Consider the following 23,551-nt stretch of genomic DNA (forward strand, 5'->3'; position numbering starts at 1 on the left):
TAGAGTAATAAATATATACAAACATATATATATATATGCCATCATTATATTATTATTATTATTTAGTAGGCATCCAGGACAGTGCTCTTCACGCAGTTGGTGCCCAGAACAGCATTCTGCACACAGTAAGAGCTCAATTAATTATACTGAATGATCCATTCTTGAAGAAGATGATACAGCCACCTGCCCTCAGCCTGCTCTCCCCCCGGGGCAAACCAGCCCTTTCCCCTTCTGGGGTCACAGGCAAACATACTAACAAAATAAAATAAATAGAATAGATATGTACAAGTAAAACAAACAAACAAACAAATAAATAAATAAATAAATAAATAAATAGAGTAATGAATATATACAAACATATATACATATGTACAGGTATATATATATATATATAAATGCCATCATTATATTATTATTATTATTTAGTAGGCATCCAGGACAGTGCTCTTCACGCAGTTGGTGCCCAGAACAGCATTCTGCACACAGTAAGAGCTCAATTAATTATACTGAATGATCCATTCTTGAAGAAGATGATACAGCCACCTGCCCTCAGCCTGCTCTCCCCCCGGGCAAAGCAGCCCTTTCCCCTTGGGGTCACAGGCTGGGAGAGAGGAAGAGGAGGAGGAGAAGGGGGAAACGGGGAGACCGAAAGGGGTGTTACCGGTCAGTTCGGTGTTTTCTTTTTCAGTCGTATTTATTGAGCGCTTACTGCGTGCAGAATGCTGTTCTGGGCACCAACTGGGTGAAGAGCACTGTCCTGGATGCCTACTAAATAATAATAATAATATAATGATGGCATTTATATATATATATATATATATATATATATATATACCCCTGTATATATGTATATATGTTTGTATATATTTATTACTCTATTTACTTATTTATTTATTTACTTGTTTATTTATTTATTTATTTATTTAAGCGTGTTCCTGGTGTTCCTGGCACGCAGGTCCTTTTGGGCCAGCTGGGAGGCCGAAGCGTGGGAAGCGTGGCCCAGGAGGACGGGAATCATGGGTCGCACGCACAACACAAGGTTGCGGGGGCGGGATCGTGGATGAGACGTGTTTGTGGGGGACGGGGGCGGGAATGGTGGGCTGTGTCCGAGGGCCAGGCAGGAGAAGGAGAGCTGGGCCGCTGAGGACTGACCCCATTATCCCGACGTAATTAGGACGACCCTGGGCGTACAGGCTGGAACGCGGCCCAGAGGCCCTCCCACCGCCCCCGACCTAGATTTGGAGGTCGCGCGTGGCATGGCTCCCTCCAATCCCCGCCCTGAGGACGCCCTCAACCTCCGGCCCCACTCATCCGGCGACCCCGGCCTTAGAGAAGCAGTGTGGCTCAGTGGAAAGAGCACGGGCTTTGGAGTCGGTGGTCACGGGTTTGAAACCCGGCTCCGCCACAGGTCTGCTGTGTGACCTTGGGCAAGTCACTTCACTTCTAGACTGTGAGCCCACTGTTGGGTAGGGGCCGTCTCTATATGTTGCCAACTTGTACTTCCCAAGCGCTCAGTACGGTGCTCCGCCCACAGTAAGCGCTCAATACATACTATTGAATGAATGAATGAACTTCTCTGAGCCTCAGTTCCCTCATCTGTAAAATGGGGATTAAGATTGTGCACCCCGCATGGGCCAACCTGATCATCTTGTATCCCCCCAGCGCTTAGAACAGTACTTTGCACATAGTAAGCGCTTAACAAATGCCATCATCATTATTATTATTATTATTATTTAAGAAGGGGTGCCCCCCGTACCCTCCCCCTAGTCTTCGACCACTCTCTGGCTCACTCAGTCCACCAATCAGCCCGTTGACAGCATCCATCTACTGAGCGTCCATGGTGTGCAGAGCACTCTCCTGAACACTGAGGAGAGTGCAATAGAGTTAGTAGACGCCATCCATGCCCTCCGAGAGCTTACAGTCGATTACGTGGGGAACATTGGACTGAACGCTCAGGAGAGGACAATAGAGCTAGTAGACACGATCCCTACCTTCGAAGAACTTGGAGTCTATTGAGTGCAGAGCACTGTGCTAAGCAGAGGGGAGAGTACAGTAGAATTAGTAGGTTTGAACCCTGCTCTCAAAGAACCTCCAGTCTAAAGTGTGCAGAGTAATGAACTCGGGATAGTACGATACAGTCGGTGGACATAATCCCTGCCCTCGAGGAGTTTGCAGCCTGGCACTCAGCCGTGTTCTACGCTTATCTTAATTGATACAAATTGATTTATCTGGCATTTTGTGAAAGACTTGGGCCTGGCTGACTCTCCCCCATTTGATAATAACTGTGGTATTTGTTAAGCTCTTACTAGGTGATACTCCGCTGAGGTCAGTGGTGTCACCTTTGACTATAAAGGGCAAATATCAATATATAAAAACTTTGTGTGTGTGTATATATGTGTTTACTAGAGAGAGATAGATAAATGCTATATATGTATATGTGTGTGTATACGTACACATGTAAATGTATATATATATGTATATATGCACATATGCATATCTGTATATGTGTGTATATATATATAAAATAATAATAATAATGGCATTTATTAAGCACTTACTATGTGCATAGTACTGTTCTAAGCACTGGGGAGGATACAAAGTGATCAGGTTGTCCCACGGGAGGCTCACAGTCTTAACCCCCATTTTATAGATGAGGGAACTGAGGCCCAGAGAAGTGAAGTGACTTGCCCAAAGTCACACAGCTGACAATTGGCAGAGCCGGGATTTGAACCCCTGACCTCTGACTCCAAAGCCTGTGCTCTTTACACTGAGCCATGCTTCTTCTCTTCTCATATATATATATATATAAATTCATTCATTCATTCTATCGTATTTGTTGAGCGCTTACTGTGTTATATATGCTTATATAAGTATTAATGCCATGAGAAGCAGTGTGGCTTAGTGGAAAGAGCACAGGCTTGGGAGTCAGAGGTCATGGGTTCTAATCCTGCCTCTGCCACTTGTCAGCTTTGTGACTTTGGGCCAGTCACTTAACCTCTCTGTGCCTGTTACCTCATCTGTAGAATGAGGATGAATACCGTGAGCCCCACGTGGGACAACCTGATTACCTTGTATCTACCCCTGCGCTTAGAACAGTGCTTGGTGCATAGTAAGCGCTTAATCAATCAATCAATCAATCAATTGTATTTATTGAGCACTTACTGTGTGCAGAGCACTGTACTAATAAATACCATTATTATTATTATTATGTTTCAACCACTGGGGGAGATAAAATACAATCAGATCAAATCCAGGCCCTCACCCACACTGGGCTCACAGTCTAAGAGTTGGGAGAACAGGGACCTCATCCCCATTATACAGACAAGGAAACCGAGGCCCAGAGAGGTTAAGTGACTTGACCAAGGGCACACAGCAGGCCAGGAGCAGAACTGGGACTAGAATCCCAGTCTCCCGACTCAGGCTCTCCTTACTAGGCCACACTGCTTGTGATGTTAGAACAAAGGTCCTTGGGGTCTCACTGTAAGTTCATGGAGGGCAGGGAATGGGACAGTCAATTCTGTTGTATTGTGCTCTCCCAAGCGCTTAGTACAGTATTCTGCATCTAGTAAGCGCTCAATAAATACCATTAACTGACTGAGCACAGGGCAGGACCCAGCCTCAGTTTCCCCCCCGTGACATGGGAGCCTCAGCCCGCCTCTTGGGGTGTCGGGCGGGTGATGGGAGAGGCTGGGGTGAGCGCTGTCAGCCGCTGGCAAGCATCGGGCCCAAAAAGGAGGGACTGTCATCTCACAGCTCACCCCTGCCCCCGCCCCCAGTGCCAGCCCTCCCCAGAGGGGACAATTATGTCCTTTGTGGCAGCTGGACCGTCCCATCCTCCCTTCCTGGCATTCCAGCTCGCTGAGCCACTCCAAAAATAACACAGGGTGTCCGGATCAGATTCCTTGTTTACAAATGGGGAACTTTCCCACCCCTCCGTGGCCTCCCCCGTCCCCCAGGAGTGGCCCGGGCTGCAGCTGGGCCTCCAGACATCACGCTGCTTTTTTGACTGGACTCTGCCAACCCACGGTGGGGAAATGGGCTGGGCAGCGGGGACATTGGGCTGGGCAGCGGGAGCAGCGGGGCGACAGGCCGGGCAGGGGGGCAGCACTGGCAGGGATGCAATGAGCGGAGAAATTCTCCCCTTCTCCCCAACTCCTCGTCCTTATTCCAGGCCGGGCTTGGACACGCAGCCTCATGGAGGTGGGAGGAGGTCAGGAGTGTCTTCTTGAGGTGGGTTGTTGGTTCGGGGTGGGAAGTCAGACCCCATGGTGGTGGGGTGTCAGGTGAGGAACTCGGATCCTGCTTTGTATCATCATCATCATCATCATCATCAATCATATTTATTGAGTGCTCACTGTGTGCAGAGCACTGTACTATGCGCTTGGGAAGTACAAGTTGGCAACATATGGAGGCAGTCCCTACCCAAAAGTGGGCTCACAGTCTAAAAGGGGTGTTTTGGGGGGCTCAGACCCTGCAGGGTCAAGGTGTCGGAGAGGATGGGACTCTGGTTGGGGTGGAAAGGGGCAAAGAATATCCCATTTGGACAGGGTCACCTTTCCGATAGTGATGGTTCTCCGCCAGCCCCCCAACCCTCATTGCAGCTTCTGCTTCTCCAGGGACAGGGGGATTGAGGGCTCACAGAAAGCTGGAGGTGAGGGAGGGTCTTTAGGCTTAAAGGGGGAGGGAAAATTCTCCTGGGGCACCCCTCTGCTGCCCATCTGTCCGTCCAGGACACCCCTTCAAACCCCTCCTCCATCTTGCCCGTGGCTAATGGGTGTAGCCGGGGCCACTGAGCAGAAGGCTCCTTCTGAGCAGAAAACTTCTTTGGAACTCTTCCAAAATCCCCCCTGCCCAGAAATTTTTCTCCAGAACCCTTCCAGAGCAAAAAACGTCTCTAGAGCCCCCCGAAAACTTCTGCAGAAACGCTCCAGGGCAAAAAACTACTCAAAAGCTTCTCCAGGATCCCTCCAGAACATGAAACTTCTCCAGAGCCCTCCTCCAAAGCTAATCCAGAAACCCTCCGGAGGAGAAAGCTCCTCCAGAACCCAGAGAGCAGAAGGTGCTCCAGAACTCCTCTAAAGCCTGTCTCTGGAGCAGAACCAGCCCCCGACTGGGACTCCGCAACACCGGTCCCCCGTGACAGAGAGCATTTCAGGCCTGGTCAGCGGGGCCTGAAGTCAGTGGAGACCAGAGGCGGCTGAAGTGTCTTCCGTCACTGCCAGCCCCCTTCCCGACATGAAAGCCCAGAGACCCTGGGCTTCAGGAAGACTGGGATGGGATCGGAAGCCTCCAGGAGCTCCCCCGGGCATCCCTAGACCTTCCACCCAACCAGGGCTCATGGGACTAGCTGTGGCAGACAAGCAGACCCGCGGCTGCGGCTCTGGACCCGTCATCCCCCGTGGGGAAAGTGAGGAGTGTCTGGGACACCTGAGTCTGCGGAACCACCATTGCCTCTCACCCCAAGACCCCCCCCAGGTCCTCTGCTCCCTCCTCCAACCTGAAGTCTCTCCAAGCCCCTCTGAGCCCTCAGGGAGGACATGAGCCAAACCCCAGGTTGAAGTGTCCCCTGGGGAAGCAGGGGGAAGGTTACAGGAGTTGGGAACTTGGCTGGGGAAGCGTGGCTGCCCTCTGCCCCAGTCCCCAGCCCCCAATTTCCACCCGCAACCAGCTGCAGCTCCTCCCCCTCCACTGCCATCCACAGCATCTAGCATTGGCTGCCAGGCTGACGAGATAATTAGGGCACTAATTACCGCTCTGCCATCCAGCCCAGCGACGAGGGGGTTGGCAGAGTAATTGGCTTTTCTGCTCCGTGTGGAGCCTGGGCACGGTGGCTAATTGGAGCTGCCGGTACCGTCGTCTCAAAGGATTAGGAGGGAAGGAAGGTCGGGAAGGTTATGGGGTTGGGCGGATGGGCAGTGAGGAGAAGGAAGGGGACCCCCCTCGGGAAGAAAGAAGGGGAGGCGGTGAGAAAGAGGACCCTCCCTTGGCAGGTGGCGAGGCTGCCCAGGAGCCAAGGGGATTGTCCCCGAGGCCCGGAAGGAGACTCCAGAATTCTTCTGCGGCCCCGCTCCTCTTCTTCTTGCGCTGTGCGATCTTAGAGCTAGTGTTCACTCTCTCTGGGCCTCCACTCATTCATTCATTCATTCAATCGTATTTATTGAGCGCTTACTGTGTGCAGAGCACTGGACTAAGCGCTTGGGAAGTCCAAGTTGGCAACATATAGAGACGGTCCCTACCCAACAGTGGGCTCACAGTCTAGAAGGGGGAGACAGAGAACAAAACGAAACATATTAACAAAATAAAATAAATAGAACAACTATTTACAAATAAAATAAATCGAGTAATAAATATGTACAAACATATACACATATATACAGGTGCTGCGGGGAGGGGAAGAAGGTAAGGCGGGGGGATGGGGAAGGGGAGGAGGGGAAGAGGAAGGAGGGGGCTCAGTCTGGGAAGGCCTCCTGGAGGAGGTGAGCTCTCAGTAGGGCCTTGAAGGGAGGAAGTGAGCCAGCTTGGCGGATGTGCAGAGGGAGGTTATTCAGGGCCAGGGGGAGGACGTGGGCCGGGGGTCGACGGTGGGACAGGCGAGAACGAGGCCCGGTGAGGAGATTAGCAGCAGAGGAGTGGAGGGTGCGGGCTGGGCTAGAGAAGGAGAGAAGGGAGGTGAGGTAGGAGGGGGCGAGGGGATGGACAGCCTTGAAGCCCAGGGTGAAGAGTTTTTGCCTGATGCGTAGGTTGATTGGTAGCCACTGGAGATTTTTGAGGGCCGGGAAGGGAGGGAGCAGCAAAGATTTTTTCCTGAATCACAGGTCGGGGCGATAGACTTGGGAAGCAGAGGGGTGGAGGCAGGGAGGTGGTAGGGCGACAGAGGAATGGAGGCCTTTCTTCTGAAGGCCTCGTTTGCTTTCTTAGAGAAACAGCATCCTTGGTGGAAAGAGCCTTGGCTTGGGAGTCAGAGGTCGTGGGTTCTAGTCCCGGCTCCGCCACTTGTCAGCTGTGTGACTTTGGGCAAGACATTTAACTTCTCTGGGCCTCAGTTACCTCATCTGTAAAATGGGGATGAAGACTGTGAGCCCCAAGTGGGATAACCTTGTATCTATCCCAGGGCTTAGAACAGTGCTTGGTGCATAGTAAGCGCTTAAGAAGTACCATTATTATTATTGTTATTATTCTGAGCTCATCGTTCTCCCCGCAGATCTGCCTCGGCTTGGGAGAACTCCTTCTGTCCTTTAACTGGGCCGTCGTGACCGACATCCTGCTGGTGAGACTTGCCTCCCCTCCACCCCAATTAGTCCTCGGGCCCCCCCCCCGACTAGGACCCTTCCACCTCCCATTCCGGGTATTTTTTCCCAACAAAATAAGATATCAGAAGGCCAGCTCTGGGACCAATCGTCCCTAGGCGCATGCAGCCACACGTCAGGGTGCCCACTGGCATACAATAATGGTGTCAGGAATTTGCTGAGCACCTGGCTGGTATGGGGGGATGAGGGAGGGGCGAAGCACTGTACTGAGCACTTGGGGAAGTGCCCCCAGAAGCAGAGGGAAAGGCCCCTGACCACCCAGGGCCCCCACACTGGAACCCGGGCAACGGACTTATGGATGTCGGCCTAAATGGCTGCCTCTCGACGCCCCTCCGCCTGCACGCCCCCGAGGACTCGCCCAAGCGGCCCACCCCCTCCGGGAGGCCTTCCGTCCCAGTTTGGGTGGTCTCGGCGGCCGCCCTCCGCCGTCTGGATCCGGTGACTGATTCGTTTATCTAGTCACCTCTTCATTTCTCCATCCCCTGGCTGATGCCAGCTGGCTGAAAGCTTTTCCTCGCACTCCCGCTGGGAAGGGACACGTGGGAGAGAAAGTGTGTGTTTGTGTGTGTGTATGTGTGTGTTGTGGGGACTGGCAGCTCCTCCAGGACAGAGTCTTTTACTCAGATTGTCCTTTCCCAAGGGCTTGTACAGCACAAAGATGGCACCCAGTACATCATTCTGCACATAGCAGACACCCAGAACCATGCTTTGCACACAGGAGGCACCTAGAAAAGCACTCTACACCCAATGAGTGCTCCACACAGTGCTCTGCACACAGTGCAGTGCTCTACCCCCTATAGGCAGAGCAGTCTGGCATGGTGAATACAGCATAGGCCTGGGACTCGTGAGTTCGAATCCCAGCCTTGCCACGTGTCTGCTGTGTGACCTCGGGCAAGTCGCTTCACTTCTCTGTGCCTCAGTTACCTCATCTATAAAATAGGGATTGAGACTGTGAGTCCCAGGTGGAACAGGGACTGTGCCCAACCTGATTAAGTTGTATCTAACCCAGTGCTTGGCACATAGTAAGCGCTTCACAAGTACCACAATCATTATTATTATCACTAGCATTCTGTGCGCAGTGAAGGCTCACTAAATACCTCCAAAAGGATGAATGAAGCTCAAAGAGCGGGGAGTGAAAAGAGGCACATAGTAAGCGTTTCACAAGTACCACAATCATTATTATTACCACTAGGCACCCAGCACAGCGTTTTGTGCGCAGTGAAGACTCACTAAATACCTCCAAAAGGATGAATGAAGCTCAAAGAGCGGGGAGTGAAAAGAGGCACATAGTAAGCGCTTCACAAGTACCACAATCATTATTATTACCACTAGGCACCCAGCACAGCATTCTGTGCGCAGTGAAGGCTCACTAAATACCTCCAAAAGGATGAATGAAGCTCAAAGAGCGGGGAGTGAAAAGAGGCACATAGTAAGCGCTTCACAAGTACCACAATCATTATTATTATCACTAGGCACCCAGCACAGCATTCTGTGCGCAGTGAAGGCTCACTAAATACCCCCAAAAGGATGAATGAAGCTCAAAGAGCGGGGAGTGAAAAGAGGCATATAGTAAGCGCTTCACAAGTACCACAATCATTATTATTACCACTAGGCACCCAGCACAGCATTCTGTGCGCAGTGAAGGCTCACTAAATACCCCCAAAAGGATGAATGAAGCTCAAAGAGCGGGGAGTGAAAAGGGGCACATAGTAAGCGCTTCACAAGTACCACAATTATTATTATCACTAGGCACCCAGCACAGCATTCTGTGTGCAGTGAAGACTCACTAAATACCTCCAAAAGGATGAATGAAGCTCAAAGAGTGGGGAGTGAAAAGAGGCACATAGTAAGCGCTTCACAAGTACCACAATTATTATTATTATCACTAGGCACCCAGCACAGCATTCTGTGCACAGTGAAGGCTCACTAAATACCTCCAAAAGGATGAATGAGGCTCAAAGAGCGGGGAGTGAAAGGAGGCACATAGTAAGCGCTTCACAAGTACCACAATCATTATTATTATCACTAGGCACCCAGCACAGCGTTCTGTGCGCAGTGAAGGCTCACTATATACCTCCAAAAGGATGAATGAAGCTCAAAGAGCGGGGAGTGAAAAGAGGCACATAGTAAGCGCTTCACAAGTACCACAATCATTATTATTATCAGTAGGCACCCAGCACAGCGTTCTGTGCGCAGTGAAGGCTCACTGTATACCTCCAAAAGGATGAATGAAGCTCAAAGAGCGGGGAGTGAAAAGAGGCACATAGTAAGCGCTTCACAAGTACCACAATCATTATTATTATCACTAGGCACCCAGCACAGCGTTCTGTGCGCAGTGAAGGCTCACTATATACCTCCAAAAGGATGAATGAAGCTCAAAGAGCGGGGAGTGAAAAGAGGCACATAGTAAGCGCTTCACAAGTACCACAATCATTATTATTATCACTAGGCACCCAGCACAGCATTCTGTGCGCAGTGAAGGCTCACTAAATACCCCCAAAAGGATGAATGAAGCTCAAAGAGCGGGGAGTAAAAAGAGGCACCTAGTAAGTGCTTCACAAGTACCACAATTATTATTATTATTATCACTGGGCACCCAGGACAGCATTCTGTGCGCAGTGAAGACTCACTAAACACCTCCAAAAGGATGAATGAAGCTCAAAGAGCGGGGAGTGAAAAGGGGCACATAGTAAGCGCTTCACAAGTACCACAATTATTATTATCACTAGGCACCCAGCACAGCATTCTGTGCGCAGTGAAGGCTCACTAAATACCTCCAAAAGGATGAATGAAGCTCAAAGAGCGGGGAGTGAAAAGGGGCACATAGTAAGCGCTTCACAAGTACCACAATTATTATTATCACTAGGCACCCAGCACAGCATTCTGTGCGCAGTGAAGGCTCACTAAATACCCCCAAAAGGATGAATGAAGCTCAAAGAGGGGGGAGTGAAAAGAGCTGTTTTTCTGTTTGAGCAAATAACTATTTTGGCTTCTTGGAAACAAAGTATTTTAATGCTCTTAAAATTACCCCTTCTCCAGTCGCCTCCGAGCCTGAAGATGTCCCAGCTCATTGCGGTGGGAAATAATAGCAGCTTGCTGCAGGAAGGCCCCTGAGACAGGAAAGCCGGGCGGATTGGTGGGGGGTGGAGGGGCCGGGCACACCCTTCTGCCCTCCAATTCCCCCTCCATCGCTGTCTTCCAGCCCCCCAACCGCCACCCCCGCCCTCCGTCTATTTCTGTAAAATCCGTGTAATTACCCCAGAGCGTTCTCTCCCTCTCCTTGGCCAAAAGGTTCACCTTGGCATTTCAAGCTGTTCGGCTAAAATGTGCCGGATGTATAATTATTGCACATTCCATGTGCCGCCCAAGACGGAAAAGAACACCTCTCCTCGGCTGGCACTGGGCAACCTTTAACCCGCTGGTGCCCTGCCCTGTGATACCCCGCTGTGGGCAGGGATTGTCTCTATTTGTTGCTGAATTGGACTTTCCAAGTGCTTAGCACAGTGATGATGATGATGGTGATGATGGTATTTGTTAAGCGCTCACTACGTGCAAAGCACTGTTCTAAGCGCTGGGGAGGTTACAAGGTGATCAGGTTGTTCCACGGGGGGCTCACAGTTTAAATCCCCATTTTACAGATGAGGGAACTGAGGCACAGGGAAGTTAAGGGACTTGCCCAAAGTCACCCAGCTGACAGTTGGCAGAGTCGGGATTTGAACCCATGATCTCTGACTCCAAAGCCCGGGCTCTTTCCACTGAGCCACGCTGCTTCTCCGTGGGATGCGGGACGGCCGAGGCCCTGCAGTGTTCTGCACACAGTAAGCGCTCAATAAATACGATTGAATTGAATGAATTGAATACCCGCCCCAGTGAGCTCTGGGGTAACCGGGTTGAATGGAATTAGCCAATTGGAGCCCTTTGGAGCCTCCTTCTCCTGCGAAAGTTCTCTGGGCCTCAGTCTCTTCACCTGTACAATGGGGATTTGACCCCTATTCCCCCTCCTGCTTATTTAATTTTTCCTTTATGGTATTTGTTAAGTGCTATGTGTTTCAAGTACTGAGCTAGGTACAAGTCAATTAGGTCAGACACAATCCCTGTCCCTCATGGGGCTCATGGTCTATGTAGGAGGGAGAACAGGCATTTAATCCCCATTTTACAGTTGAGGTAACTGAGGCAGAGAAGTGAAGTGACTTGTCCAAGGTCACACACGGCAAGCAATTGGCAGAGCAATGGGCCCCTTCTAGACTGTGACCCCCACTTCTAGACTGTGAGCCTGATAATAATAATAATGGCATTTATTAAGCACTTACTATGTGCAAAGCACTGTTCTAAGCGCTGGGGAAGTTACAAGGTGATCAGGTTGTCCCTCGGGGGTCTCACAGTCTTACTCCCCATTTTACAGATGAGGTAACTGGGGCACAGAGAAGTTAAGTGACTTGCCCAAAGTCACACAGCTGACAAGTGCAGAGCCGGGATTTGAACCATGACCTCAGACTCCAAAGCCCGTGCTCTTTCCACTGAGCCACGCTGCTTCTCATGATGCTACCCTGATGTTGGGTGGGGACCGTCTCTATATGTTACAGACTTGTACTTCCCAAGCGCTTAGTACAGTGCTCTGCACATAGTAAATGCTCAATAAATACGACTGAACGAATGAATCTGACTTCAAGGCCTGTGCTCTTTCCACTAGGCCGTACTGCTTCTTGCTTAGATCATGAACCCCATGTTGCTAATGATCCTAATGATCCTGTCTCTGTCCCAGCACTCAGTACAGCAAATGGCACATAGTAAGCACCTAACAAGTGCCACCATTATTAGTATTAGAAATTTGAGAAGCGGTGTGGCTTAGCGGAACGAGCACTGGCCTGGGAATCAGAGGACCTGGGTTCTAATCCAGATCCGTCACTTCATTCATTCATTCATTCAATCAATCGTATTTATTGAGTGCTTACTGTGTGCAGAGCACTGTACTAAGCGCTTGCGAAGTACAAGTTGGCAACATATAGAGACGGTCCCCACCCAACAACAGGCTCACAGTCTAGAAGGGGGAGACAGACAACAAAACAAATCGTGGATAGGTGTCAAGTCATCAGAACAAATAGAATTAAAGCTAGATAATAATAATAATAATATTGATGGTATTTATTAAGCGCTTACTATGTGCAAAGCACTGTCCTATGCACATCATTAGAATAGTAAATATGTACAGGTAAAATAAATAGAGTAATAGATCTGTACAAACATGTATACAGGTGCTGTGGGGAGGGGAAGGAGGTAGGGCAGAGGGATGGGGAGGAGGAGAGGAAAAAGGGGGCTCAGTCTGGGAGGGCCTCTTGGAGGAGGTGAGCTCTTGTTTGCTTTGTGACCTTGGGCAAGTCACTTCACTTCTCTGCGCCTCAGCTCCCTCATCCGCAAAATGGGGATGAAGACTGGGAGGCCCATGTAGGACATGGACTGTGTCCAATCCGATTAGCTGGTATCTACCCCAGCGCTTGGTAAATCTGCCACATGGTAAACGCTTGACACCTTCCATAAAATAAAAGGGAACGGTCCAGGAAAGCCCCATCGAGGCGCGCTCTGAGCGTCATGGGTGACGGAAGATGCTCGGACCCGGAGTGTCAGTGGCGCGGTCCACGGGCCCGGCACCAGACAGACCGGCCAGGGACGTGGCGAGTGGATCCTGTGGGCCACTTCCCGGCTGTGACCCATGGCTCAGGCTGGGCTCCCGGCCTCAGGTCCCCGTAGCCAACCGGGGTCGGGGGACGGAGCCAGCGGAGAAGTGGGGAGGGTGTCCTGGCCCCGGCCTCTCCGGCTGAGATTCCCAAATCCCCTTGGTGTTCCAGTCGGTGGTGGAAGCCAGCCGGCGTGGGACGGCCGAGGCCCTGCAGATCTCAGTGTGCCACCTCCTAGGAGATGCCGGGAGCCCCTACCTCATCGGACTCGTAAGCCCCTGGATTTCCAGTCCCCTTCCACCCCCACCTCTTCCCCTATCCCTGCCTTTGTGTCTCTCTGCCTCATTCTCTCTGTCCCCTGGGGCAGTGTGGCCCGGTGTGCAGCGCACAGAGCCAGGAGTCGGGAGACCCAGGTCCTAGTCCCGGCTCGACCCCCGAGCTCCATTCATTCGTTTATTCAATTGTATTTATCCATTCATTCATTCATTCAATCGTATCGTATCGTAAGTGCTCAATAAATACGATTGATTGACTGATTGATTGATTGAGTGCTTAATGTGTGCAGAGCACTGGACTAAGCACTTGGGAAGTACAAGTCGGCAACATCTAGAGACGGTCCCTACCCATCAGCGGGCTCACAGCCTAGAAGGGGGAGACAGACGACAAAACAAAACATGTAGACAGGTGTCAAAACCGTCAGAATAAATAGAATTATAGCTCTGTGCATATCATTAACACAATAAATAAAATAGTAAATATGTACAAGTAAAATAGAGTAATAAATCTGTGCAAATATATATAAGTGCTGTGGGGAGGGGAAGGAGGTAGGGCGGGTCCAGCTGTGTGACCTCAGGCAAGTCACTGAACCTTTCTGGGCCTCAGTTCCCTCCTCCGTCAAATGGGGAGAAGACCCCTGGCACCCCCCCTTCTGGGACTGGGAGCCCCTTGGGGGGCAGGGACTGGGTCCCAGCTGATCCCCCATACGGACCGCAGAGCTCAGTACAGTGCTGACAGGCAGTAAATGTTGCATCGGTGCCTTATAACTAACTATGATTAATAATAATGATGGCATTTATTAAGCGCTTACAATGTGCAAAGCCCTGTTCTAAGCGCTGGGGAGGTTACAAGGTGATCAGGTTGTCCCACGGGGGGCTCACAGTCTTCATCCCCATTTTATGGAACTGAGGCCCAGAGAAGTGAAGTGACTTGCCCAAAGTCACACAGCTGACAAGTGGCGGAGCCGGGATTTGAACCCACGACCTCTGATTCCAAAGCCCGCACTCTTTTCCACTGAGCCACGCTGCTTCTCTAATTCTTGCGCTGCTGATGCTCATCCACCGGGAAATGAGGTCAGGACTGGTCTCTGGCCCTTGATGGTCCCCCTGCCCGGGACGTGGGGTGGGAGGCCCGGAGGATAGTGAGAGCAGAGCGGGGCCAACAGTATGTCACCCCCACAGAAGATGCCCTCAGAAAGGCAGCATGGCCTAGTAGCTAGAGAAGCAGCGTGGCTCAGTGAAAAGACCACGGGCTTGGGAGTCAAAGGTCACGAGTTCGAATCCCAGCTCCGCCACTTGTCAGCTGTGTGACCTTGGGCAAGCCACTTAACTTCTCTGAGCCGTAGTTACCTCATCTGTAAAATGGGGATTAAGACTGTGAACCCCACGTGGGACAACCTGATCACCTTGTATCCCCCCCAGAGCTTAGAACAGTGCTTGGCACATAGTAAGCGCTTAACAAATACCATTAAAAAAAAAGATGTGGCCATCAGACGGATCTCAGAGGGCCTCCCTTTGGCTTCAGTGGGGCAACTCGTACCCCCACCGCCGGATTAGAGCATCTCAGTGATGGCATTTATTAAGCACTTACTATGTGCAAAGCACTGTTCTAAGCGCTGGGGAGGTTACACGGTGATCGGGTTGTCCCACGGGGGGCTCACAGTCTTCATCCCCATTTTACAGATGAGGTCACTGAGGCCCAGAGAAGTTAAGTGACTTGCCCAAAGTCACACAGCTAAGTGGTGGAGCCGGGATTTGAACCCATGACCTCTGGCTCCAAAGCCCGGGCTCTTTCCGCTGAACCATGCTGCTTCTCATGGTGGAGGGGCTGGTCCATGGAGGGCGCTTGGCCCCCAACGAAGCCGGGTGTGTTTTCCCCCCCATCAGATTTCCAGCGCCATTCAGCAGCACCAAGCGGATTCCTTCCTGGGAGCCGTCCGGAGTCTGCAGTCCAGCTTCATCGTCTGCGTCTTTGTGACCGCCCTGGGCGGCGGCTTCTTCTTCCTGACCGCCCTGCATGTGGAGGCCGACCAGAGGGCTGCCCGCAGCAGGCTCGACTCAGGTAGCTGCCCGCGGAGTCCGGTTGTGGGACGCAAAATCCGGCCTCTTTCCAACATCCGGATCTGCCTGCGTCCTCATTCATTCAATCTTATTTATTGAGCGCTTACTGTGTGCAGAGCACTGTACTACTAATAATAAAGATGGCATTTATTAAGCGCTTACTATGTGCAAAGCACTGTTCTAAGCGCTGGGGTGGTTACAAGGTGATCGGGTTGTCCCACGGGGGGCTCACAGTCTTAATAATAATAATAATAATAATGATGGCATTTTGCAGATGAGGTAACTGAGGCCCAGAGAAGTTGTGACTTGCCCAAAGTCACACAGCTGACAATTGGCGGAGCCGGAATTTGAACCCATGACCTCTGACTCCAAAGCGCGTGCTCTTTAATCAATCAATCGTATTTATTGAGCGCTTACTGTGTGCAGAGCACTGGACTAAGCGCTTAGCTCTTTCCACTGAGCCACGCTGCTTCTCTGCTGCTTCTGCTTCTTCTGCTGCACGCTGCTTCTACTAAGCACTTGGGAAGTACAAATCGGCAACATAGAGAGACGGTCCCTACCCAACAACGGGCTCACAGTTCTTCAGGAGCTGCCGGGGTCCCAGGCTCCATCCCGAGCTTCCCATCTGGCTCATACTGCGGCCCTGGGTACCTCAGTTTCCCCAAGGCCACATCAGGAAATCGGCCCCTCCACGGGGGACGGTGAGGCCCGAGGGATGGGGGTCTCTGGAGGTCGGACGTCCCCGTTTCCACGATCCCCCCGCCCCCAGGAAGGGCAGACGATGGTGGGGTAATTTCTAGATGGGTCAGGGCTTGAGATGAGGGCTGAGCTCTGGCCCGGGGGGTAGGATGGGTGGTAACTACCAGCCTGCAGTGGATTCAAGGGACCGAGTTGAATTTATCAAGTCCATTGTCGCTCCGATAATCGAGGCGGTGGAACTGGCCCAGGGGATTTGGAAACCCATAAATCAATAAACCAGTGATATTTAGACTGTAAGCTCCTTGTGGGCAGGGAACGAACGTGCCTGCTAATTCTGTTCTATTGTGATCTCCCAAGCACTTAGTACAGTGCTCTGCAGAGAGTAATCACTCAATAAATATGATTGACTGATTGATATTTATCGAGCGCTTACTGTGTGTACAAGACTGTACTGGGCTCTTGGGATATTATGATACAACAGCGTTGGGAATCAATCAACCAACGGTATTTATTGAGCACTTACTGTGTGCAGAGCACTGTACTAAGCACTCGGGAGAGTATGATGGAATAGAGTTGGTGAACTTGTTCCCTGCCCATAGAGAGTTTCCAGACTAGGTGGGGAGACAGACATTAATATAAATAAGGATATAATAACAATAATAATAATAATAATGGCATTTGTTAAGTGCTTACTATGTGCCAAGCACTGTTCTGTGTTCTGTGCTCTGCACACAGTAAGCGCTCAATAAATACGATTGATTGATTGTTCTAAGCACTGGGGTAGATACAAGATAATCGGGTTGTTCCACGTAGGGCTGGAAGTTTTAATCCCCATTTTCAGAGGAGGCTGAGGTACAGAATAAGTCCTGTGGGGCTGAGGGACGGGTGATTAAAGGGAGCAAATCGGGGTGATATAGAAAGGAGTGGGAGAAGAGGAAGGAAGGGTTAAATCAGGGAAGGCCTCTTGGAGGAGATTTGCCTTCCAATAAGGCTATGAAGGTAGAGAGAGAGATTATCTGTTGGATATGAGGAGGGAGGGCCTTCCAGGCCAGAGGGAAGATAATAATAAAAATAATAATAATAATAATAGTAATAGTAATAATAATAATAATAGAATTTATTAAGTGCTTACTACGTGCAAAGCACTGTTCTAAGGTTGGGGCAGAGAGATAGACGAAATGGAGTTACAATGAGGAGGTTGGCATTGGAGGGGTGAAGTGTGAGGGCTGGGTTGTAGGAGGAGAGCAGCGAGGTGAGTCAGAGGGGGCAAGGGGATTGACTGCTTTAAAGCCAATGGTGCAGAGTTTCTGTTTGATGTAATTATAATAATAATGACATTTATTAAGCACTTACTACGTGCAAAGCACTGTTCTAAGCACTGGGGAGGATACAAGGTGATCAGGTTGTCCCACGTGGGGCTCACAGCCTTCATCCCCACTTTACAGCTGAGGGAATTGTGGCCCAGAGAAGTTAAGTGACTTGCGCAAGATCACACAGCTGATAAGGGGCAGAGCCAGGATTAGAACCCACGACCAAGGAGGCTGAAGCAGTAATCCAGGCGGGATAGGATGAGTGATTTTATCCACCCCAGCGCTTAGTACCGTGCCTGGCACATAGTAAGCGCATAACAAATACCACAGTTATTATTATTGTTATACATTTATTTTACTTGTACCTATCTATTCTATTTCTTTTATTTTGTTAGTATGTTTGGTTTTGTTCCCTGTCTCCCCCTTTTAGACTGTGAGCCCACTGTTGGGTAGGGACTGTCCCTATATGTTGCCAACTTGTACTTCCCAAGCGCTTAGTACAGTGCTCTGCACACAGTAAGCGCTCAATAAATACGATTGATTGATTGATTGACCTCTGACTCCTAAGCCCGCGCTCTTTCCACTGAGCCACGCTGGTGGACGGGCAACCCCGGAGGTTCTCGAGGAGTGAGGAAGCATGGCCTGAGCGGTTTTTGTAGCAGAATGAGCTGGACGGGAGTGGGAGAGACAGGAGCCTGGGAGATCAGCAAGGAAGCAGAGAAGCAACATGGCCTGGTGGAATTGAACACGGGCTTACTTCTATACTGCAAGCCCATTTTCTAGACTGTAAGCCCACTGTTGGGTAGGGACCGTCTCTATATGTTGCCAACTTGTACTTCCCAAGCGCTTAGTACAGTGCTCTGCACACAGTAAGCACTCAAGGCTCAGTGGAAAGAGAACGGGCTTTGGAGTCAGAGGTCATGGGTTCAAGTTCCGGCTCTGCCAGCTGTCAGCTGTGTGACTTGGGGCAGGTCACTTCACTTCTCTGTGCCTCGGTTTCCTCACTTGTAAAATGGGGGTGAAGACTGTGAGCCCCACGTGGGACAACCTGATTACCTTGTAATGTAGTAAGTGCTTAACAAATGCCATTATTATTGTTATTAAATACAAATGAATGAATGCATGAATGAACAAACACCATCATTATTATTAGAGAAGTGGCATGGCTTAGGGGAAAGAGCCCGGGCTCTGGAGTTGTAACGTAGTAAGCGCTTAACAAGTGCCATTATTATTATTAATAAATACGATTGAATGCGTGAAAGAACAAACAAACACCATCATTATTATTAGAGAAGCAGCATGGCTTAGGGGAAAGAGCCCGGGCTCTGGAGTTGTAACGTAGTAAGCGCTTAACAAGTGCCATTATTATTATTAATAAATACGATTGAATGCGTGAAAGAACAAACAAACACCATCATTATTATTAGAGAAGCAGCATGGCTTAGGGGAAAGAGCCCGGGCTCTGGAGTTGTAACGTAGTAAGCGCTTAACAAATGCCATTATTATTATTATTAAATACGATTGAATGAATGAATGAATGAACAAACACCATCATTATTATTAGAGAAGAGGCATGGCTTAGGGGAAAGAGCCCGGGCTCTGGAGTCAGTGGTCATGGGTTAGAATCCCTGGCCCTTCTAATAAATAATAAATAATGAAGGTATTTGTTAAGCGCTTACTATGTGCCAAGCACTGTTCTAAGCACTGGGGTAGAAACAAGGTTGTCCCACGTGGAACTCACAGTTTTCATCCCCGTTTTACAGAGGTGGTAACTGAGGCCCAGAGAAGTGAAGTGACTTGCCCAAAGTCACCCAGCTGACTAGTGGTGGAGCTGGGATTTGAACCCATGACCTCTGAATCCCAAACCCAGGCTCTTTCCACTGAGCCATGCTGCTTCTAGACTGTGAGCCCACTGATGGATAGGGACCGTCTCTATATGTTGCCAACTTGTACTTCCCAAGCGCTTGGTACAGTGCTGTGCACACAGTGGGCGCTCAATAAATGCGATTGAATGAATGGATGAATGAACACAGGCCTGGAAGTCTTCTTGTTGGCTAAGACCTTAGGCAAGTCACTTCACTTCTCGTGAGTCAGTTACCTCATCGGTGGGATAAGTGTACTTCCCAAGCGCTTAGTACAGTGCTCTGCACACAGTAAGCGCTCAATAAATATGATTGATTGATAAGTGTTCGGATTAACACAGTAGCAGTTTGGATAGAGAGGGAAGGACGGGATTCAGTGATGCTGAGAAGTTGGAAGTCATGATGCCTGCCCTCTAGGAGCATCTCCCCCTTCTAGACTGTGAGCCCACTGTTGGGTAGGGACTGTCTCTATATGTTGCCAGCTTGTACTTCCCAAGCGCTTAGTACAGTGCTCTGCACACAGTAAGCGCTCAATAAATACGATTGATTGATTGATTGATTGATTGATTGATTCGTGCTCGCTGTTAGGGCTCCAGATACTTCCCGTGTATAGTGGGGCAGACGTCCCCTTCCTCCCACCCACCCCTCACCCCAACTGAAACCCTCCCCTGGGCCAGCTGACCCCGCAGTATACTAGCCACCCTTTCCCACCGAGCCGAGCCAGTGGCCTTCATAATAATAATAATGATAGCATTTATTAAGCGCTTACTATGTGCAAAGCACCGTTCTAAGCGCTGGGGAGGTTACAAGGTGATCAGGTTGTTCCATGGGGGGCTCACAGTCTTAATTCCCTTTTTCCAGATGAGGTCACTGAGGCACAGAGAATAATAATAATAATAATAATAATAATAATAATAATGGCATTTATTAAGCGCTTACTATGTGCAAAGCACCGTTCTAAGCGCTGGGGGGATACAAGGTGATCAGGTTGTCCCACGGGGGGCTCACAATCAATGCCCATTTTACAGATGAGGTAACTGAGGCCCAGAGAAGTGAAGTGACTTACCCAAAGTCACACAGCTGACAATTGGCGGAGGCGGGATTTAAACCCATGACCTCTGACTCCAAAGCCCGGGCTCTTTCGACTGAGCCACGCTGCTTCTCTAAGCGTGAGCGTAGTCAATCAATCAACCGTATGTGCACAGCACCTACTATGAGGAATGTGCTGTGCTGGGCGCCTACTATGTGTTGAGCGCCGTCCTGGGCATCTACACTGTGCACAGAGTGCGGCGCTTGGTTTTTACTGTATGCCGAGAGCTGTACTGGACATCAACTCTGTGCAGAGCATTGCATTGGGTGCCTTCCGAGTGCAAAGCACTGTTAGAGACACCTAGTCTGTGCAGAGTCCCAGCTCCACCAGTTGTCAGCTGTGTGACTTGGGGCAAGTCACTTAATCAATCAATCAATCAATCGTATTTATTGAGCGCTTACTGTGTGCAGAGCACTGTACTAAGCGCTTGGGAAGTACAAGTTGACAACATATAGAGACAGTCCCTACCCAACAGTGGGCTCACACTGTATTTATTTATTTTACTTGTACATAACTACTCTATTTATTTTATTTTGTTGGTATGCTTGGTTTTGTTCTCTGTCTCCCCCTTTTAGACTGTGAGCCCACTGTTGGGTAGGGACTGTCTCTAGATGTTGCCAACTTGTACTTCGCAAGCGCTTAGTACAGTGCTCTGCACACAGTAAGCGCTCAATAAATACGATTGATGATGATGATGATGATTTATTTTACTTGTACATAACTATTCTATTTATTTTATTTTGATAGTATGTTTGGTTTCGTTCTCTGTCTCCCCCTTTTAGACTGTGAGCCCACTGTTGGGTAGGGACTGTCTCTAGATGTTGCCAACTTGTACTTCCCAAGCGCTTAGTACAGTGCTCTGCACACAGTAAGCGCTCAGTAAATACGATTGATGATGATGATGACGACAAAAGACTTAACTTCTCTGGGCCTCAGTTCCCTCGTCTGTAAAATGGGGATTAAGGCTGTGAGCCCCCCGTGGGACAACCTGATCACCTTGTAACCTCCCCAGCGCTTAGAACAGTGCTTGGCACGTAGTAAGCACTTAATAAATGCCATTATTATTATTATTACTGGATGCCTACTGTGTACAGAGTCCTGTAAGGAGCTGGGGGAAAAGATGGACTCAGAGGAAGGGAAAAACCGCTCGGAACGGCTCCTCACTACAACGCTTTCTCCCTCCGGTTGCTTCTGTCCCTGCCACCACCCTGACCCGCCATTCTTTTAGACTGTGAGCCCACTGTTGGGTAGGGACCGTCTCTATTATGTTGCCAACTTGTACTTCCCAAGCGCTTAGTACAGTGCTCTGCACATAGTAAGCGCTCAATAAATACGATTGATTGATTGATTGATTGATTCTGACCCTGTGTCTCTCTTTCACCCTGCAGGGAACGAGGATGAAGAGGGCAGGGAGAACCCACCTTTCCTTTCACCCGGAGAGGATCGAGAGGCCTTGTCGGCAGCCGGGCCCTGAGCGAGAGCCCCCTCCCATCCAGCCGGGCTGGGACCGGACCCCCGTTCCCTCAGCTGGGGGAGACCCCCCAAGAGCTGGACCCCCCCACTCCTCCAGCTGAGAGCCCCCACCCCCAACGCCTGGCTACCCCCCAGCTTCGAGCGGTTTTGGACTGCGCTGCCGAAGCTCCAGCTCAATGGGCATATGGCACCTCCTGGCTGTGTGGGGGGCGCGGGGGGAGCAGCGGTGGGCCGGTCGCCGTGGAAACCCAGGGTACAGCCATCCTCTCCGCCTGTCCTGCCCAGCCCCCCACCTTCCCGGCCGCAGTCTATCTCCGGGAAGGGCGGAAGGGCAGGGGGCCCCTCCTGGGGGCATCTGGGACCCTCGGAAACCATGAGCCGGATGGCCATTAGTCCCAGATGAGTCTTCTCCGCACCTGTGGCCGGCGGCCAGAGAAGCCTCCCGGGGGCTCCCGTTCGAGGGGCTTTTAAACAGTCGCCGCTCCAAATACAAAATGGCAGCCAGCCCCTGGCAACCGGCATCCCCCCAACCCCAGCCCACATCTGTCCGCAGCCCCCTTTGTGGGCTGTTCGGAGGGGAGCCCCGTAAGCCAACACTCCTCCCGCCAGTCTCTGGTTGGCCCGAGCTGGGGCCGGGCCCGAAGGACAGCTGAGCACGTGCGAGGCTGGAACCCCTGTGACCCCTACGGGCAAGCTCACATGCTCAAAGTGAGGAGAAACTGGGAGCCCCCAACCTCCCTGTGCCCAGAAAGACCCTTCCCCCAGCAGCGATTCCCTCCCCATCCTCAGATCAGGGCTCTGCGGGAAGAGCAGAGGGCAGAGTGGAGAGAGTTCAGGCCTCCGGTTCCACCTCCCTGGCCTGCTGCTGTGGGCCCCGGGGCAAGTCCCTTAACCTCTCTGGGCCTCAGTTTCATCACCTGTACAATGGATACAGTAGTCCCCCCCCACTGGATTCATTCAATTGTATTTATTGAGCGCTTACTGTGTGCAGAGCACTGTTCTAAGCATTTGGATCTGGGGAGGATAAAATGGGATCCTCGAGGTCAAAGGTTTTGGGGAAAGGGCTTAGTACAGTGCTCTGCACACAGTAAGTGAGGAAAGAAAGAAAGAAAAAAAGAAAGAAAGAGAGAGAGAGAGAGAGAGAGAGAGGGAGAGAGAGAGAAAGAGAGAGAAAGACAGAAAGACAGAAAGACAGAAAGAAAGAAAGAAAGAAAGAAAGAGAGAAAGACAGAAAGACAGAAAGACAGAAAGAAAGAAAGAAAGAAAGAAAGAAAGAAAGAAGGGAAGGAAGGAGGGAGGGAAGGAAGGAAGGAAGGAAGGAAGGAAGGAAGGAAGGAAGGAAGGAAGGAAGGAAGGAAGGGAAAGAAAGAAAGAAAGAAAGAAAGAAAGAAAGAAAAGAAAGAAAAGAAAGAAAGAAAGAAAGAGAAAGAAAGAAAGAAAGAAAGAGAAAGAAAGAAAGAAAGAAGAAAGAGAGAGAGAGAGAGAGAAAGAAAGAAAGAGACAGAAAGAAGGAAAGAAAGAAAGAGAAAGAAAAAGAAAGAAAGAAAGAGAAAGAAAAAGAAAGAAAGAAAGAAAGAAAGAAAGAAAGAAAGAAAGAAAGAAGAGAGAGAGAGAGAGAAAGAAAGAAAAAGAAAGAAAGAAAGAAAGAAGAGAGAGAGAGAAAGAAAGAAAGAAAGAAAGAAAGAAAGAAAGAAAGAAAGAAAGAAAGAAAAAGAAAGAAAGAAAGAAAGAAAGAGAAAGAAACTGATCCAAGGGATGAACAAAGGGCCCAGCCCCTCCCTCGGACACCATTCATTCATTCA

The 23,551-nt window shown here is 50.1% G+C and overlaps 1 protein-coding gene across 1 annotated transcript in view; it reads left to right on the forward strand.

Moving 5' to 3' along the window:
- Positions 1-21,770, forward strand: part of SPNS3 (sphingolipid transporter 3 (putative)) — a 65,761-nt gene extending 43,991 nt beyond the window's left edge. Inside the window, exons 9-12 of the mRNA XM_038759859.1 lie at positions 7,202-7,267; positions 13,151-13,249; positions 15,142-15,316; positions 21,665-21,770. Coding sequence (XP_038615787.1) covers positions 7,202-7,267; positions 13,151-13,249; positions 15,142-15,316; positions 21,665-21,750 — 426 coding nt within the window. The 3' untranslated portion in view covers positions 21,751-21,770. The remainder of the gene's footprint in view (positions 1-7,201; positions 7,268-13,150; positions 13,250-15,141; positions 15,317-21,664) is intronic.
- Positions 21,771-23,551: the final 1,781 nt, after the last annotated feature.

The sequence above is a fragment of the Tachyglossus aculeatus genome, chromosome 17 (assembly GCF_015852505.1).
Source record: "Tachyglossus aculeatus isolate mTacAcu1 chromosome 17, mTacAcu1.pri, whole genome shotgun sequence".
In the NCBI taxonomy this organism is placed as follows: Eukaryota; Metazoa; Chordata; class Mammalia; order Monotremata; family Tachyglossidae; genus Tachyglossus; species Tachyglossus aculeatus.